At 39.3% G+C, this 17,891-nt stretch overlaps 1 protein-coding gene across 1 annotated transcript; it reads left to right on the top strand.

Moving 5' to 3' along the window:
• Positions 1-1,298: 1,298 nt before the first annotated feature.
• Positions 1,299-17,486, top strand: LOC141258477 (serine/threonine-protein kinase SBK1-like). Its single transcript, XM_073673470.1, has 4 exons — positions 1,299-1,389; positions 13,336-13,443; positions 15,778-15,980; positions 16,713-17,486. Exons 1-4 carry the CDS (start codon positions 1,299-1,301, stop codon positions 17,484-17,486), a joined length of 1,176 nt encoding a protein of 391 aa, XP_073529571.1.
• Positions 17,487-17,891: the final 405 nt, after the last annotated feature.

Consider the following 17,891-nt stretch of genomic DNA (forward strand, 5'->3'; position numbering starts at 1 on the left):
GTTAAGCTGAGTGATTTTGGATTAACACAAGCCATCAGTACCCTTATACCATCAATGTCACCCAGCATCCCCTTCATGTCTCCAGAGCTCTGTCAATTGCAACGCCATGAAGCTCTAGTTTTGAGGCCCAGCATTGACACGTGGGCCTTTGGTGTACTACTTTTTGTTTCATTTACTGGATATTTTCCATGGGAGAGCGCAGTAGAAGATGATCCTCTGTTCCAAGAATTTATCCACTGGCAACATTTTCAAAGCTACACTGCACCTCCAGGACACTGGACCAAATTTTCCACCAATGCACACAAATTATTTCATGGCCTGCATTCTGAAGACTCCACCACCAGGAGTCCAGTAAACATAGTCATGAACTATCTCGACTTTCCATGGGGAGAAGATTACGTGCCTGAACATTCCCATGAGGTTGTTGTAGACCATGTCGAGATGGAACATTTAGAGAGCGAGTTCATCATCATCGAAGGAGAAGATGAATACATTGTGGTCGAAAACCAAGGGGACAACGGGTGCATCATAGGCGATGCCTCAGAGGAAGCCGTTTCAAGCTCCAGTGACGCACAGCTGATTTGGTCAGACAACGCCAAATTTGATTTGGGATCTGAAGTGGAAACCGTTTAGGTCTAATGAGGTAAAGATGTGGGGAGCTCAAAATCTTGCAGGATATTTATTCAATTTGTATCGGCTTCTGAATTGAAAGATTACAGCTAGTCCTAAGTGCAATTTTCATGGTATTTTATCAAGGGTGTAAATATTCATTGTTTTGAAAGCCCATGGATGAGAGATGTGGGCAGGATTTGCATGTGCTGGGCCTGTATAGAAACTGAATTGGACATGAACCAAGTAATGTGAATGGCTTTTACCATTTGTTCTATTAGCAGCTTTATAGGACAAATTTTTTTCAATATGAAAATCTGTGTAGATTCTCAGCCTGAACCAAAAGTTCTCGACCCATAAGCGCCATTTAATTTCTGAAATCAGCACCCAACTAACAGTGTTCGCTTTTGGTTAACGTGATAAAGCTAATCCTCAATTACATTTCCATTGGTTGTACTTATAATGGCTTTAGGGTCCTCTTGCTATATGGCCACACAATGATCAATCCTTTTTCTAGTAACACTATACTGGGCAGAGATTTTTATTAGCCTTAAAAAAATATATATTTTTTTTATATAAACATTTACGTTCATACTGTTGTATAACCAATTTGATGAATTTTAAAATTTTCCTCTGGGGTAAAATTGAATTTCTCTGATTTAAGCAGCAGAATCAGTTTCCAGGCGGCAATGGAGGCGGCTTTCCAAGCCCACGACATCGAGGACATTTCAGTCATCAAGATGGGCCTAGGACGTCTGATCAAGTGCATAAATCAAAAAGGTATGAGAGCCCGGTCAGAGAAAGCTATAATGACAGAGGCTTGTGAATCAATTTGTAGTCCTGTCATGCAGTATAATAAAGCCATAGATGTCAAATTAGTTACATTTATTTTTAATTTAAAGTAAACTTTTTGCAACGTTTTTACAATTAAGTCTAGAGTTAAGCGAGATGGCAGCACGTCAGCGATTATTTTCATATGTACTGTACATTTTTAATTGTCAGGGCAATAAAGTAACCATCATTTTAAAGTCCATTATTCAGGCTAAAGCTCATTTTCTGCCTAGTGTTTCAATTTGTATTAAGTAATTTTATTTTAAATCTGGTAAAAATGTCGCCCTGAAACTGATGAACGAGAAAACTGGATAATGTCCTTCATGATCTATGAGTGTCCATCCAGTTTAGTCCCATCATCTTCACACCCCTCACCCTTATGGAGTCTGATGGCCATTACATCCTGACCCAGGATGCGGCTCTTGCAGGATCCCTTCACTTCTAATAGAACCTGGTGTAAGTGTTTCAGAATGAAATGTTTAAATATTTTTCTATATAAAAATTTGCTATTTTATATTTTAGGAAATCTGCTAGTAGAAGGACATATCTAAGCCAATAACCACATTCAGAAAATAATTTTGGGGAGTTCCAAAAATAATTAAAATCCTCAATTTATTTCAAAATCTCAGTGAATAAGGGCTTTTTGCCAGAAAAGCGTTGAGATGCATTCCCAACCTGTATGATCTTTTAAAATATTTTGAAATAAGTTGAGGTTTTTAATTATTTTTGGGACTCCTCAAAATTATTTTCCTATGTGAAGCCGTAAGTCATGGCTACTGGTTGGAGACCCACCACACTGCAAGATGGACTGAGTCATATAAATAGGACACGGTGAGGCTGCTTTCTTGTTTAATAACCCCATTCCTCACCATAGTGGCCTTTAATCTGTCTCTCCAGTGGTTGTAAACCTCCTTGCTTGTCCTATTGGTGTGTAGGGATCAGTGGTCTGGTGAGGACAACCGAGTCGTAGTTGGAGGTGGGGGGGGGGGGGGGAATCTGTATCCTAGATCAGCTCCACAATTAGTAATTTTAGAGCGAACATCCATCTAAATTAGAAAATGTGTCTTGTACTTTTACAGGTGGGAATTCCAGAAATGACAATGAAGAGTTGTGTGTTACCGTTGACCACAGTTATAGATTACATGTGCGGTAAAGCACTGGAGAAGAGATAAAGCCAAATTTAATGCGATCCTGACAGCTGATCCTGCTAGTGTCTGACACATGCTGCCCATGGATGCAAGATCCCAGAAATAGAAAAACTGACAGCACATCCTAAACAAGAAATAGGTGTGTACAGGTGCTTACTAGGAGCAGCTACCTCCATATACAAATAAAAATTGTGGTTATAATTGCAGCAGATTCTCTTAGAGCAGAGTTCAGATAGGCAGGCTCCAGGTATTTTGAGAAACACCTTAACGTGGCTACCAGGTACACATGAATTGGCCAATTTTTGCGCCAAGATCTCATTTATTTGTATTTTCTAAAGCAGTAATGCCATTCCTATTTCATATAATTCAAGTTCACATACTTAGTGTTGCAGTGTGCCGCTTTGTTTATTTTTAGATGTATGATCCCAGCCATACATAATTTTGGAAAGTTCCCAGGAACCGAGCTGCAGTTGTTACTCGAAAAGTCCCTAGCAGCTTCTTCCTATTTGTTGCCAGTGACTGCCTATGCACGCGTCTAGGAGGAGCCTTCTCAATCCAGGGTGGAAGGAAGAAGCCGCCAGGGACCCGCCTGTCTGATTAGTCTACAGCCCAGCTTGGTCCGCATAAGCTTTTAAACTGGTGTGACATTTCAGATCCCGGCATCTTTTTACTCCCAACACCTGGGTTGACAGCACGGCTAAGTCAATGGTGGCTTTTAAAAAGGGACTGTCAGTACAGAGTGACTGCAAACATACCGGTCTGAGATCATACATCCATGGGCAGCACGTATCAGACACCGGAGGTATCAGCTGTCAGGTTTATCAGTTTCCAGCTCTGGTAACTCATCAGTACAGATTGACAGATGACAAGAACCTTACATTTGCGAAGTGCAGTGGACAAAATTTTGAAATCACGTTAGCAGCTTGCTGGATTCAAAAATTCAAAAACTTAAAAGTAATGTTTACATTGGCCTCAAATTTGAAAGATTGTCTGGTTCTAAGAACAAATGTCATCATGCGCTCACAGTGAGGATGTAAAAAAAATAGAAAGTGAAGGGCATATTTAAAGCCCCATGGATGTGATACGTGGGGGGCAGGTATAGGAATCTCCGGACTGCACAGGAAGACTTCCCCCTGCCCAGTTCAGTTTGCTCGGTACATGTCAGTAATAACCATGTAACCAATAAACTGGAAAGGACAGAGAAAGTCATCATCCTTCAGCTTCAGATCTTCTAGTGTATTTGTCAGTTCAAGGAATAGCTGATACACGTCTGCCCTGTACAATGAAGTGACCATAATAAAATGCTATTATAAAACGTCTATTTTTATCAAGTTCTTTGGAATTAGTTATACTTAAATCCCTGATTTTTTTTTTTTTTATATTCAAATACATAAACATGGAAATATGAGATGATCCATCAATCCATCCATCTTAGATATCTCATCTATCAGAAAATTGGCAGCAATCAAATGAGGTAAAATACAAGAGAGGTTTTATCACAAGTGATGCAACGTTTCTACTTTTTACTATTTTTCAGATAGATCTGAGACGAAGGATGGACACAATTATCAATTTCTTTTTTTCTTGGATCGTTCTATTGGTTTTTATCACCTTCTCAGAATTCTCCGCACCTAATGCCTCGGCTGCTGTCACAGAATATTAATGCACGTCTGAGGAAGGTTCTGCCGCAATGACTGCTCAGGAGCTGCCAGCAGAGGATCTTGATGATTTGCCCAAGTGCAATCACCGACCAATGACATAACCCATTGAGCACATTGGAGATAAGTCCAGAGAAACTGCAGGCCATGGGAGCACGTTTTGGCTACACAGGCTCCTCACAGTAGCATGAGCATCAAGCGGCCTGGGATTGTCAGGTTATAAAAAAATAAAGTCTTAAAATTACACATTTGTCTCTTCTTAAAGTCAAATAAAATACACTGGGCAGAATTATTAGGCAAATGAGTATTTTGATCACATGATACTTTTAATACAAGTTGTCCTACTCCAAGCTGCATAGGCTTGAGAGCCAACTACCAATTAAGTAAATCTGGTGATGTGCATCTCTGTAATGAGGAGGGGTGTTGACTAATGACATCAACACCCTATATAAAGGTGTGCTTAATTAGGAAACTTCCTTTCCTTTGGCAAAATGGGTCAGAAAAGAGATTTGACGGGCTCTGAAAAGTCAAAAATTCTGAGATGTCTTGCAGAGGGATGCAGCAGTATTGAAATTTCCAAACTTTTGAAGCATGATCACCGAACAATCAAGCGTTTCATGGCAAATAGCCAACAGGGTCGCAAGAAGAGTGTTGGCCAAAAAGGCGCAAAATAACTGCCCATGAATTGAGGAAAATCAAGCGTGAAGCTGCCAAGATGCCATGCCATTCGCCACCAGTTTTGCCATATATCAGAGCTGCAACGTTACTGGAGTATCAAAAATCACAAGGTGTGCGATACTCAGGGACATGGCCAAGGTAAGGAAGGCTGAAAAACGACCACCTTTGAACAAGAAATATAAGATAAAACGTCAAGAAAGAGCCAAGAAATATCTTAAGCCTGATTTTTCAAAAGTTTTATGGACTGATGAAATGAGTGACTCTTGATGGGCCAGATGGCTGGGCCAGAGGCTGGATCAGTAAGGGCAAAGAGCTCCACTCCAACTCAGACGCAAGCAAGGTGGAGGTGGGGTACTGGTATGGTCTGGTATCAAAGATAAACTTGTGGGACCTTTTTAGGGTTGAGGATGGAGTGAAGCTCAACTCCCACACCTACTGCCTGTTTCTGGAAGACCACTTCAAGCAGTGGTACAGGAAGAAGTCAGTATTGTTCAAGAAAAACCATGATATTCATGCAGGACAAGGCTCCATCACATGTATCCAACTACTCCACAGCGTGGCTGGCCAGTAAAGGTCTAAAAGAAGAACAAATAATGACATGGCCCCCTTGTTCACCTGATCTGAACCCCATAGAGAACCAGTGGTCCATCATAAAATGTGAGATCTACAGGGAGGGAAAACAGTACACCTCTCAGAACAGTGTCTGGGAGGCTGTGGTGGCTGCTGCACGCAATGTTGATCGAAAACAGATCAAGCAACTGACAGAATCTATGGATGGAAGGCTGTTGAGTGTCATAAAGAAAGGTGGCTTTATTGATCACTAATTTTTTTGATTTTTGTTTTTGCATGTCAGAAATGTTTATTTCTAAATATTGTGCACGGATATTGGCTTACCTGGTGAAAATAAACAAGTGAGATGGGATTATATTTGGTTTTTATTAAGTTGCCTAATAATTCTGCACAGTAATAGTTACCTGCCCAAACAGATATCCTCCTAAGATAGCCAAATCTAAAAAAACGCCACTCCAACTACCAAAAATATTAAGCTTGGATATTTATGAGTCTTTTGGGTTGATTGAGAACATAGTTGTTGCTTAATAAAAACAATCCTCTAAAATACAACTTGTTTAATAATTCTGCACACAGTGTAAATTTCACACCAAGAATGCAGAAAAATATTTGGCATATGTGACAATATAAATATATAGATATTTACACTGTATATACACACCTGAAATGTATTAAAAAAAATGCTGCTATAAATAGTCATACCTTTATTAAGACACGTTGAAACTTTCTTGTATGAAAAAAAAAAAAAAGTTTTTTTTTCTACTTTAACAAGGCATCCATTTTTTTTCCATGAGCAATAGAAAGTAAAATTCCAAGCTTTTCCCTTCATTAGACAGTAAAAAGCAGCCGGCAAATGGATGACACCGATGGCATCAACAGGTTGTGAATTTTATTCAAGGACCCATCGATTTGAATGCGGTTTGATCCAGGATCCTGTGCAAAAATGGACTGAATACCTGTCTCTTTTTGAGCACTTAGGCCCCAATTTATCAAGACTGGTGTAAACCATGCTGGTCTTGATGAGGGGACGTGTTTGAGTCAAACACTACTGATTTAATAAGAGGCACAAGCCATGTCTGACCAGTGATGACGCCTCAGGAGTGAGTGAGATTTGTGGTGAGGCGCACAGGTAGGAACTAGAGTAAGATTTTTGGCATAAGGAACCCCACAGCTTGTCATGAATTAGAGGAGCTATGGCGTCACATCCCCTGTCCTGCCCCAGCTCCACCATATTGGCAGAGCTGGGAGAGACTGGTGTGAAAACACTAAAAGTCCCAAACTTTTTGCACAACTCCGCATTGCAAACATTTCTGAAAATTTTAAAGCTTTTTACATTAATTCTGGCATAAACTCTGGGCCTTTTACTAATGGATACATGTTCTAATTTTATCTTATTTATGAAAAATGGACATTTGAATGAGATTGGACTTGCAGTATTCTTAAATCTTTGATCTCTTGGGGGTTGGGGGGGATTATTAACTATTCAGTTGAAAGGGTTTTCCTTTAACTGTTATTCCCATCTCTAAGATCCTATCTCAATTTTTAGTAGATTTAATAATAGCAAATGTCTCCAATAATAAAATTAGTAGAGTACATCTGATTCACTATTACACATACTATATATTGGGATAGGATCTTGGAGATGGAAATACCCATTTAAGGCTCATCTATCATGAATGGTGTAGCTAACCCCATAAGTAAAGCAAGTATTGCCCACCCTAAATCAGTTATATTGCCCCCATGTATCCTCTTACAAAGTAAAAATTCCACCTTATTGCCAACACCCCTGAAACAAATAAAATAAAGTTAATGCACCCATAATGTGAGCGGCACAATGCCGTGACCTCATTGATCCAACTGCGTTGGGATGCGGACATCTTGTAGGCAGCTCAAGTCTAAGGAGGAACGTAGTCAAACCCATTTCAAAAGCAACGATCATCATTGGAGAATCTCGTTAGTATTCACGCCCTGAAACTCACAAGCGTCCATGGGGCCATTGAAGCTCACTACCCCATGAGCGCTGGGTGTTGTGGCTGCTTACATAACATTTGGGATGTGTTATCAAGTTATCCTGTTCTTACATCTTTTATAAAATCAATACGGTGTGACACGCCATTAAGGGCGGGCTAATAGACTAGGCCTCTGGCAGTTTCTGGAGGTCTGTGAATGGTTTAGCCCAATACTCGTTAGATGACCCATTGTAGGGAGAGTCTGCTCAGCTTGCAAAAAAAAAAAAAAAAACAGAATTCAGCTTTATCAGTGGAAAAATTGGTCTGAACCTGGGGACATGAACTCTAAGAAAAAAAGGGATAAAAAAACAAACCTAAAAGCAAAAAAAAAAAAAAACCCACAACACTATGCAAAACCGGTTATTGCACTAACCTGGATAATCATCTTATCTGACCATTTTTGTGCAACAATGAAGGTATCAAGCACAATCCCCAAACCAGTTTGTTTTCACCACCTTACTTGAATTTGTTTTGCCCATTCTCAGTGCAATATATGGTCAGGTGAATGGTTTCATTCAAATCTACAGCTCATCCCATAAAAATCAAAGCCCTTACATGTGCAGGTCAATGGATAATGTATTCCCTTTCTTTTAACATAATTAGAGGAAGAAATGAACTTGCAAAAAAACAGAAGTTAAAAAAAATGGAAGCAAGAGGTTCTAGCAGGTGCCACGCCAACCACTCCTGCCCATAATCCATCCACACGCAGTGATCACACACAATATGAAACTGCTCTCAGGTCTTTAAATATAATGGTTAATCTCGTTATCAAGTTACATTCCCAAGTATAAATCAGCAGAGTCTCTTTTTATAATGGGAGTCTGCACATGTCACCAGCTCTTCTGGTTACCAGAAGTTGGCATGTGGCCCCCACACTGCAGTCTGGATGCCCTTACATCATGATGAATAAATTGTACAGCCAATGTTTAGTGGTCCTCACCCAAAGAGATGTTCCTCACACTATCACCTATTCTAACATGTAGCTGCATTTTTGCTTTCTCTATATAGTAGAGGTGAATAAACATTTAAAAAAAATCAGTCTAGCAGATTACAATGCATTTTTTGTAAATCAAATTTCTACCCTCAACATCTTCATCTTCTCTAATGTTAGCGCCACAAATAGCTCTCCAATCTGTTTTTTTTTTTTATTCCTCTTGCTTCTGGATGAGTCTTCCAGTCTGTAGACCTCCTAGCATCATGTATGGCACCAAGCATGTCACTGACGTACCTTCCAATGCTTGTGAACACGTGGGGCATGCTGCATGTCTCCAGCATGCATTGTGCCGCTTATTACGGCATGGGGCCTAATGAATGGAAATCAAGCTGGAACGAAGATTGTAAATCTTATGAAGATCAATAGTGGGGAGCTGAGTACAGAGAGGGCCAATGGTAGTATAGATAAACAAAATTATATATCTGTTAAACGCATTCCTGGAACCGTAGTCAACGTATGCACGTGGCCCATTTGGTGAGGTTTTGACCTTAGTATTTCTAAGCCAAAACCATGAATCAAGGGTATAAAAAAAAACAATGAAAAAGTGGTGAACGTGTTTCTCTGTTCCACTCCTAGTTTTAGCTTACAAATATTGTTGTAAAAAAAAATATATTAAAAACTCAACGTGTGCACATAACTTGAAGGAACAAAATAAATGGCTGGCTGACTATTTTGCTAGATTTGATCAAAACAATTATGGGTGATTACAAATCTTTTGTACAATTAGATATGACCAAAATCCACCCTTCTCTACTATATGAATCCCTTTACTAGGACAAAATTTCTAGCACTACAAACGACCAATTTCAAATAATGTTCTCCCCCCTTCAAAGTTAGTGGAGGACTTTTAAGGACTCCTTGTTTTTCCCACATAACTACACAACACTTTCCACATTTGTACATCCCTGTTGAATGATCGGAAACTGTCCACCGGAGTAGCAAAATCATCCCTGAAAAATCTCACTTCACACCAGAATGTCATGTAAATTTGGGGCCCTTTTCACAACCACACTTTGGCTCTCTCTAGTTGTGGTTTTAAGTCAACATTAAGATGGGACAAATTTGTTTGAGTGCCTCGAAATATCTAAGCCAAGCCGGGTGATCAAATTCTGTCACCATAGATTTGTTGGGAAAGAGGAATAAAAAGACAAAGGCTGGCCACACACATTAGCGTACTTTTGGCAGAACTTTTGGCCAGTAGCCATCTCATCCGACTCTCCTATACACTGGAGCGCTCGCTTAGCCAGTATGCTCTGAAAAAGCAACGATCGGCGCCCTCATACACAGACCATCGGCTGAACCTGGCAATATAGTTGGGTTCAGCCAATATTAGTATGATTTGCAAGGGGAACTAGAATCCTTCCTAAACCTTTTTTTATTGTTCGCCAACAGCAGCATCAGGTGAACTTCATAGGAGACCGCGATCTGTAGCGTTTGCTATGCATTGCAGTATGACAGTATTATAGTGGACAGTTGCAAGGACACAGCATCTGACTTGCACGTGACTCCGTTATGAAGTTAAGACATACATATATTTTGTACCTGTTATTCAAGTTCAACTACGGCCAATTTCGTGTTTTTTTTTTTTATCTTGCAAAAGAATCTACAGAACCAAATATTGTTTGATCGCTACAGACAGTCTTTGGGTTACAGGTGTAGTTTCAAGTGTTTGAAAGTTTTCTAAAAAATTTTAGTCCCTTAGATTTAATGGAGTGAGGTGGGGCACGATTCAAATTTTTATATTTTACAGACCAAAAAAAATATTGCATTTGGTATCGCTGCTTTTGCAAAACCGGTAAATGCTGTGTTCAAAAAGCACAGAAAATGCTGCCATGTAAAAAAAAAAAAAAAAAAAAAAAACGCCAATACCTTGAAATTTAGTGTGCAGGTTAATAGCGTTCCGAAGCTGCCCAGTATCTGCACCGAGAGCCCCGCTGCCAGGAGGAAATGGACTTTATTCCTTGTACAAAAAACCACAGCTATTTATTTTTATGCCACAAACAGCCCACTTTTTGAATAGTTGTTGGAGCTTGTGAAACTGAGGCATGACCGAGCACGCGCAACTAATTCATGACCATATCTGTCACCAATTATTAATTTAAGGCCATGTTCACATGTTCAGTATTTTACATAAGTATTTGTAAGCCAAACCAGATGCAAAATACTGACCAAACATTGAATGAGTGAACACGGCCCGAGTCACATCACAGAAAAATTTACATGTTAGCGCACTATATTGGGGATAATCTCATTTCTAACTAAAGGGAGTTAGTTCAATAAACAGTTTATCACTGTCACAGAATGAATGGTAAATGTATGAACGTTGGAAGTTTGTCCGCTAGGATCCCAACCGATTTCAAGAATTGGGTCCAAAGCTTCCTTACCCAAGTGGGGCAGTAGTCAGCAGGTGCAGAAATCAGCAAAATTTACTTGGACACAAATTTTTCATGTCATTAAAATTACAGCCACCTGTGCCCAACAGTTTGCAGAACCATAAAAGGCTAGCAAAAGGTTTAAGCACACACCAATACCCACCTGTATGGATAGCCCCTGCTGCCTCCACTGCAAAGTCATTGGAAATTCTTCCCGCCGTCGCTCTCCACAGAGAGAATACCGAGAGGAGACTTAATAGCCATCTACAAATATCTCAAGGGCTGTTACACTGTAGAGGGATCAGCTTTATTCTCATTTGCACAAAGACAGACTAGAAGGAACAGGATGAAACTTTATGGGAGAAGATACATGTTAGATAATAGAAAAAAACTAATTGACAGTGAGGGTGATCAATGAGTGGAACAGGCTACCATGAAAGGTGGCGAGATTTTCAGTGGACGTCTTCAAACAGAGGCTGGACAGACATCTATCAGAGATGGTTTAGTGAATCCTGCATGGAGCATGGGGTTGGACCAGAAGACCCTGGAGGTCCCCTCCAACTCTACATTCCTTTGTTTCTACGTTTATCTCCAGTCTCTTCACTATAGAACAGAACTTCCAGTCATGACCAGGCCTCAGAAATCACCATGAATCGTAAAGTCATGACATATGCATTAGCATGAAGTGCATAGACGCCCAGGCCTAGTCATGGTAGGAAGTCCTATTCTAGAGTGAAGAGGCCCGAAATGATGAAAGAAAGGCATATAAAATTAGAAAGCAAACTGTGGACACAGGAGAGGTATTGTGACAAGTGAATGGTGAAATGTGTATAGTTTTATTTGAACATCTGTAGATGTAAAACAAAATAACAAAAAAGTAGAAACGTTTGATTCATGGTCAATATAGGCTTCACCAAATTCCCTAGTAAAATCAACAAGATCTTGTCAGATCCACTCCTCTGTGGGAACACTGCTCTATTCACTGTGTATAGGAGTGGGGGTCGCCCATGCCCACTACAGCTCCATTCAAGCAGACCTGAGTTCCCTATGTGCAGTTTTAGCCACCAAGGTAATTCAATTCTCATCTTCCAACTAGAGTTTAAACTTTATAGGGGGAAAATAATCATAAAGAGATTATTTTTTAGTCCATTTTTCTTGGCAACGTATTTATTTGCATTAGATGTGTAATTATTACAAGTAGTATTGAATGGAAGGACCCTCGTACATCAAGTGTTGGACAGTTCTACTGGACTATTGGTCCCACCCAACACTTGGGGTCCAGCCATTTTCTTATCTGATATTTTACAAATAGAAAGGCTTCAAGAAAGCACACACATCTATCGCCAACAATTTGAGATTAGTAAATTCCACAGCTATGATTTAAGCGTTTTAAAAAAAGCCCCAAGGTAAAATGTAGTTTAGGAGCCAGTTCTTGACCTGATGTCAAATGAGGACTTGTTTAGATGAAGGCGACCACTGAGAAGCGGATAAGGTTATATCCAGACTAGACAATATCCAGGGCACTATATACAGCAGCGGCACTCACATTGTAGCAAACTAAACCGGGAGCCCAGATGGATTCTTTGGTAATGCACAGAATATCTAGACCAGGGGAACCCAACAAGGTCTTGCTTTGTGAACGACAATCAGCTCAGAGATGGTCACGAGACATGCTATGCCTAGATATCTTGGAAGCCCCATCTGTACCCTTTTAAGGTTCTAATTGGGCTAAGTGCCCCTCATTATTACTTTATTGGTGGCACTAAAACACAAGTACTTATAAAGTTATAATGCCCCATAACAAGTAATGTCCCCTGTGGATACCACAGCTTTTATTTTTTTTCCAAGATCAGTGGATTTATTTTCATTGGTGCCATTTTGGGGTATATACAACTTTTTGATCATTGTTTTAAAGGCAGGATGCAAATTCTTGGAAAGATAAGGCAACACTAAGGTAATCTACATTCTGTGCATAACAAGACACCATATTCTTTTATCTATAGAGTAAGGAGGTTTTAGGCTCTTTTCATACATGGTCTTTACATGACAAATGACACTAAAATAAACCAATTAGATGAATTCAACAAGCGACAAATACTGGAAAAATCAAGCATGGCCTCCACCCAGAAGTCCTTTATACCTGAGCTGGTTTTGTACTTTCCACTCACAATAGACTTGTTATAACCGTCTAGTCATATGGAAATTAAAATCTTACCTACAACACATCATTGTCTATGGAAGGAGGAGGAACCTCAATCTCATGGCCATGGTGTCCATATAAGACTGTTGGATCTTAACAGTCATTTGTGATTTTGATCTTTACTACAAGGTCTTCTTTGCACTCAACTACTAGAGAAGCGATTTCACTCATTTGTGACATTGCAGCTCATGTGATAAATCAGATAAAAATATACTTGAGAAAACCCAACTGTATCTTTGTTTCATCATAAACTACAATGGATGCAGTTTATACCTTTGAGCTCACCCACACTAGTGAGAAGGATTTCACGTTTTTGAAGACTCTGGGCAGCGGAACCTACGGCAGAGTGGTCATGGCTACTGAGAAGAAAACAGGCAAGTCCAAACATTACAAGTGTGAATTAGTCATAATTCTCAGAAATTACTGTTTTGTAGAAAGTTCAAATCTCATTATATAACATTAAACCCACAAATCTTCCTAGAGCTGCAAAGTCTGAAGGTCAGCTGTGATTAGAGATCTTACATGTATCAAAACTTCAGTAATGGGATATCTTCACATCGCCAGACCATTTTGATTAGATTTACCCATAGTTAAAAAGGGTTCCCTACTAAATTATATACAATTGTATATTATAAGTAGACAACCCTTTTTAACGTAAAATATACATAATATAAAAAGGTTATATGAACTTATTATAACTGTCGCTACTGTCACCAAACCCACGATGACCAAAACCCCTAACACTTTAGAACCTTTCACCCCTTTAGGACAGAAATTTGATTTTGTTTCTCTTTGCCATTCCAGGAGCCAGTGTTTATTTTTTGGGCAATATGCTTGTATGAAGGCTTTTTTTTTTGTTTTTTTTATAAGATATTTCTGTTTCTATCATGAAATCTAATGTATAGGTCTTAATATACATTTTTAACTTGCGTGGTGAAATGCGGTTACCATTTTAATAGTTAAATGTTTTAATCTAAATTATCAAAAATACACCCCTGAAAGGACAATAATTGGGTTTTGGTTGTAGTCAAGATCCCATGCTATAATAGATCAGTACAATTTATTTATTTGTACAAAAACATGAAATTTTACAGGAGTTACATGAAATGTTACAGGTGTTTTAGTTTCTAAAAGCAATACCTTCCATTTTAAAACTAAATGCATTTAGATATTTAAGCCACTGATGGTCATTAAATTTTCCACTCAAATATTTCAACATTTTACAGGAAAAAAAAGGTTTATAACATTTGTATCTTAATTTGAAGTTATTCTGAACATCTGTTAATGGGAGTGTTTATGGCACTAAAGCTAAGACAGTATGATAAAGATGTAATGCAAGGACAAATCACAAATATATAGATTTGACTTCTATATCAGTGAGGTAAATGTTCTAAAATGTACAATTTTTTAAATTGTGGCAATCGGCCATTCAACCCAAACTGAACATTGACATTTTGCATTAGGGGTTTATTTTTGCAGGACAAGATTTAGTTCAGTAGCGCCAATTTCTGGTAGATACAAATTTTTAATCACTGGTTTCTGTAAATTGCAGTTTCTACTGGTACCATTTTTATTTTTTGGTGGTGGGTGTGCATTAATAAACCAAAAGCAGAATTGCTGGATTATTTTGACGTTTTGCTTCATACCATACAATAAAAGGAAAAATATAAATGTCATCACTAGTTATATTGATCCATACTATAAAACTTTTATACAAAGTACACCATAACTTTTCCCCCCCTTCATATAGTTTACTACTTTTGAAAGAGGAGAAAAAATAAAAAATAAAATAAAGGGTTGTCCGGTCTAGAATGTCTACAGTCTGTGTGACTGCAGACTTAGAGGAATCCTCAGTGCGTGTGCTGGAAGGATTCACGTCTCGGCAGTAAAGTATGCATATTCCTGGCCAGAACCAGTCTAGTGGACGGGACCTTACACAAGGCTGTGCCCACTAGATGAGTTCTGCCCTGGTAGTATGCCCATTGCATACAGGACCACAGTTCCCAGTGGACACAGTCGAATCCTCACAGTGCGTGTGCTGGAAGGATTCACAAGTCTGCAGTCAGTTACTGCAGATTTTGGAGACCAGAAAACCCTTTTAGAAAAAGGAGTCCTTTCTTTATTCACATAAGGTTCTGAGAGCCATTAGTGTCTATACAGCTGTATGAGGATTTGTTTTTTTATAAACTATGATTTATTGGTACCATTTTATTAAACAAAAATTTAAATCATGTTGGCAATTTTTGTTTGGCAAAATTATCAATTTAGTTTTTGAGACCTTTCTTAAAAAATTTTTTGCAACATTCATGAAGTGGGATAAAAATTAGTGCTCTAGTTAGTGGACGTGACAATATAAAACAGCAATCCATCAGTATCAGTGATCGTACTGCAGGGTTACTGATGGGTGTACCAGAGGCACATGAGTTAAAGGGAAAAAAGAAAGGTCAACACAACAGCTGTATACGAGGGGTTAATCTGCTAATACTGGATCCGGGCTGCTCTATATATCAGTCACAGGAAGGAGCTTCTGTACCAGTGAGATCAGCATGACGGATACATCCATCAAGGAGCAATGAATGACCTTAGCTCTTGATGGATATACACCTCATATGGCGTTAAGGGGTTAAAGGCCAATATTTAAAGTGAGGTCCATTTTCTGCAAAGTATTTGCTTTGATATTTTAAATTAATTTTTCTCTTTTTATTAAGGAAACAATGTGGCCCTTAAGCTGATGAAGAAGACACAGACAAAGCATGAACATTTCCTCCAGGAGCTTTGTGTGTCCATCCACCTATCAGGTCACGAAGGGATCATCTCCACCCACCCCATCTACGTGGACTCGGATGATTACTACGTCCTGACCCAGGAATTGGCCCCTGCAGGAACACTTCACTCGTTCATAGAACCTGGTGTAAGTAATTCAGAATCACTGGACATTTTTATATATTTAAACTATATAATATTTTGGGCATATTTATTTTTAAGCAGTTCTATAGAAGTGAGGTCAGGAGCAGCATCTTTTTTAAAGCTCTGTACTACAAAAGTGTTCTCCCTCCTGAGGCTCACTAGTTCTCTTAAGACTTCTTAATTACCCCTTTCGGCCCATTAGTTTTAGTGATTTTGTATAGACTAGAAATAGGCTAGATTAAATTATCAGTAGGTTATTTCCTTTAGTTCACCGCCGGATAGTTAGCAGTAATGCAGGTTCTCTGTAGCAAAATATTTACCAATCAGGCAGTCACCATCTTTTGCTATTCCCAGTACCGCTCTGAATCTTTTCTGCACCATGTGACCAACGTTGCGACTTCTTGGATCACGCCAGTGTTTGCAGGGTGGCCCAGAGTCCATTCTCCGTGCAAGTCTAGGAGATTCAAAACAGGGCTCCCAGACTTGCATCAAGACAGCGATTGTTAGCAGTGACTTCCACCAGTCAGAGCTGTAGTCACAAGACTGAAAAGGAGAGGGTCCAGCTGTGCTACAAACAGTAGAACACAGCCAACAAGAAGTATTTTATTACACACGGGAACATGTATTACCAATATCTATCTAGTGGTGAAACAAAGGAAAACATGGAAATAAAGAACCAATTTTATTAATAACATACAAGTGAGCATGTATTTAATAGTTTCCTCTACATTTCCAGGTTGGAATTCCCGAAGCGATAGTCAAGCGTTGTGCACTACAGTTGAGCAGAGCGCTAGAATATATGCACGATCAAGCACTGGTGCACAGAGACATAAAACCAGACAATGTGCTACGCATGGACAAAGACTGCTTCCATATTAAGCTGAGTGATTTTGGATTAACACAAGCCATCGGTACCCTCATACCATCAATGTCACCCAGCATCCCCTTCATGTCACCAGAGCTCTGTCAATTGCAACGCCATGAAGCTCTCGTTTTGAGGCCTAGCATTGACACGTGGGCCTTTGGTGTACTACTTTTTGTTTCAATTACTGGATATTTTCCATGGGAGAGCGCAGTAGAAGATGATCCTCTGTACCAAGAATTTATCCACTGGCAACATTTTCAAAGCTACACTGCACCTCCGGGACACTGGACCAAATTTTCCACCAATGCACACAAATTATTTCATGGCTTGCTTTCTGAAGACTCCACCACCAGGAGTCCAGTAAACATAGTCATGAACTATCTCGACTTTCCATGGGGAGAAGATTACGTGACTGAACATTCCCATGAGGTTGTTGTAGGCAATGTCCAGATGGAACATTTAGAGAGCGAGTTCATCATCATCGATGGAGAAGATGAATACATTGTGGTGGAGAACCAAGGGGACATCGAGTGCATCATCATAGGCGATGCCTCAGAGGAAGCAGTTTCTAGCTCCAGTGGCGCACAGCTGATTTTGTCAGACAACGCCAACCTTGATTTGGGATCTGAAGTGGAAACGGTTTAGGTCTCATGAGGTGAAGATGTGGGGAGCTCAAAATCTTGCTGGATATTTATTAATTTGTATCGGCTTCTAAATTGAAAGATTACAGCTAGTCCTAAGTGCAATTTTCATGGTATTTTATCAAGGGTGTAAATATGAATTGTTTTTAAAGCCCATGGATGAGAGATGTGGGCAGGTTTGTTATGTGCTGGGCCTGTACAGAAACTGAATTGGACATGAACCAAGTAATGTGAATGTCCTTTACCATTTGTTATATTAGCAGCTTTATAGCACAATTTTTTTTCTATATGAAAATCTGTGTAGATTCTCAGCCTGAACCAAAAGTTTGACCCATAACGACCATTTAATTTCTAGGATCAGAACCCAACTAACCGAGGGTTTTGGTGAACGTGATTGAGGATTGGCTCT

This window comes from Phyllobates terribilis, unplaced genomic scaffold, assembly GCF_046119375.1.
Source record: "Phyllobates terribilis strain yellow unplaced genomic scaffold, ASM4611937v1 Scaffold_3__8_contigs__length_932513732, whole genome shotgun sequence".
In the NCBI taxonomy this organism is placed as follows: domain Eukaryota; kingdom Metazoa; phylum Chordata; class Amphibia; order Anura; family Dendrobatidae; genus Phyllobates; species Phyllobates terribilis.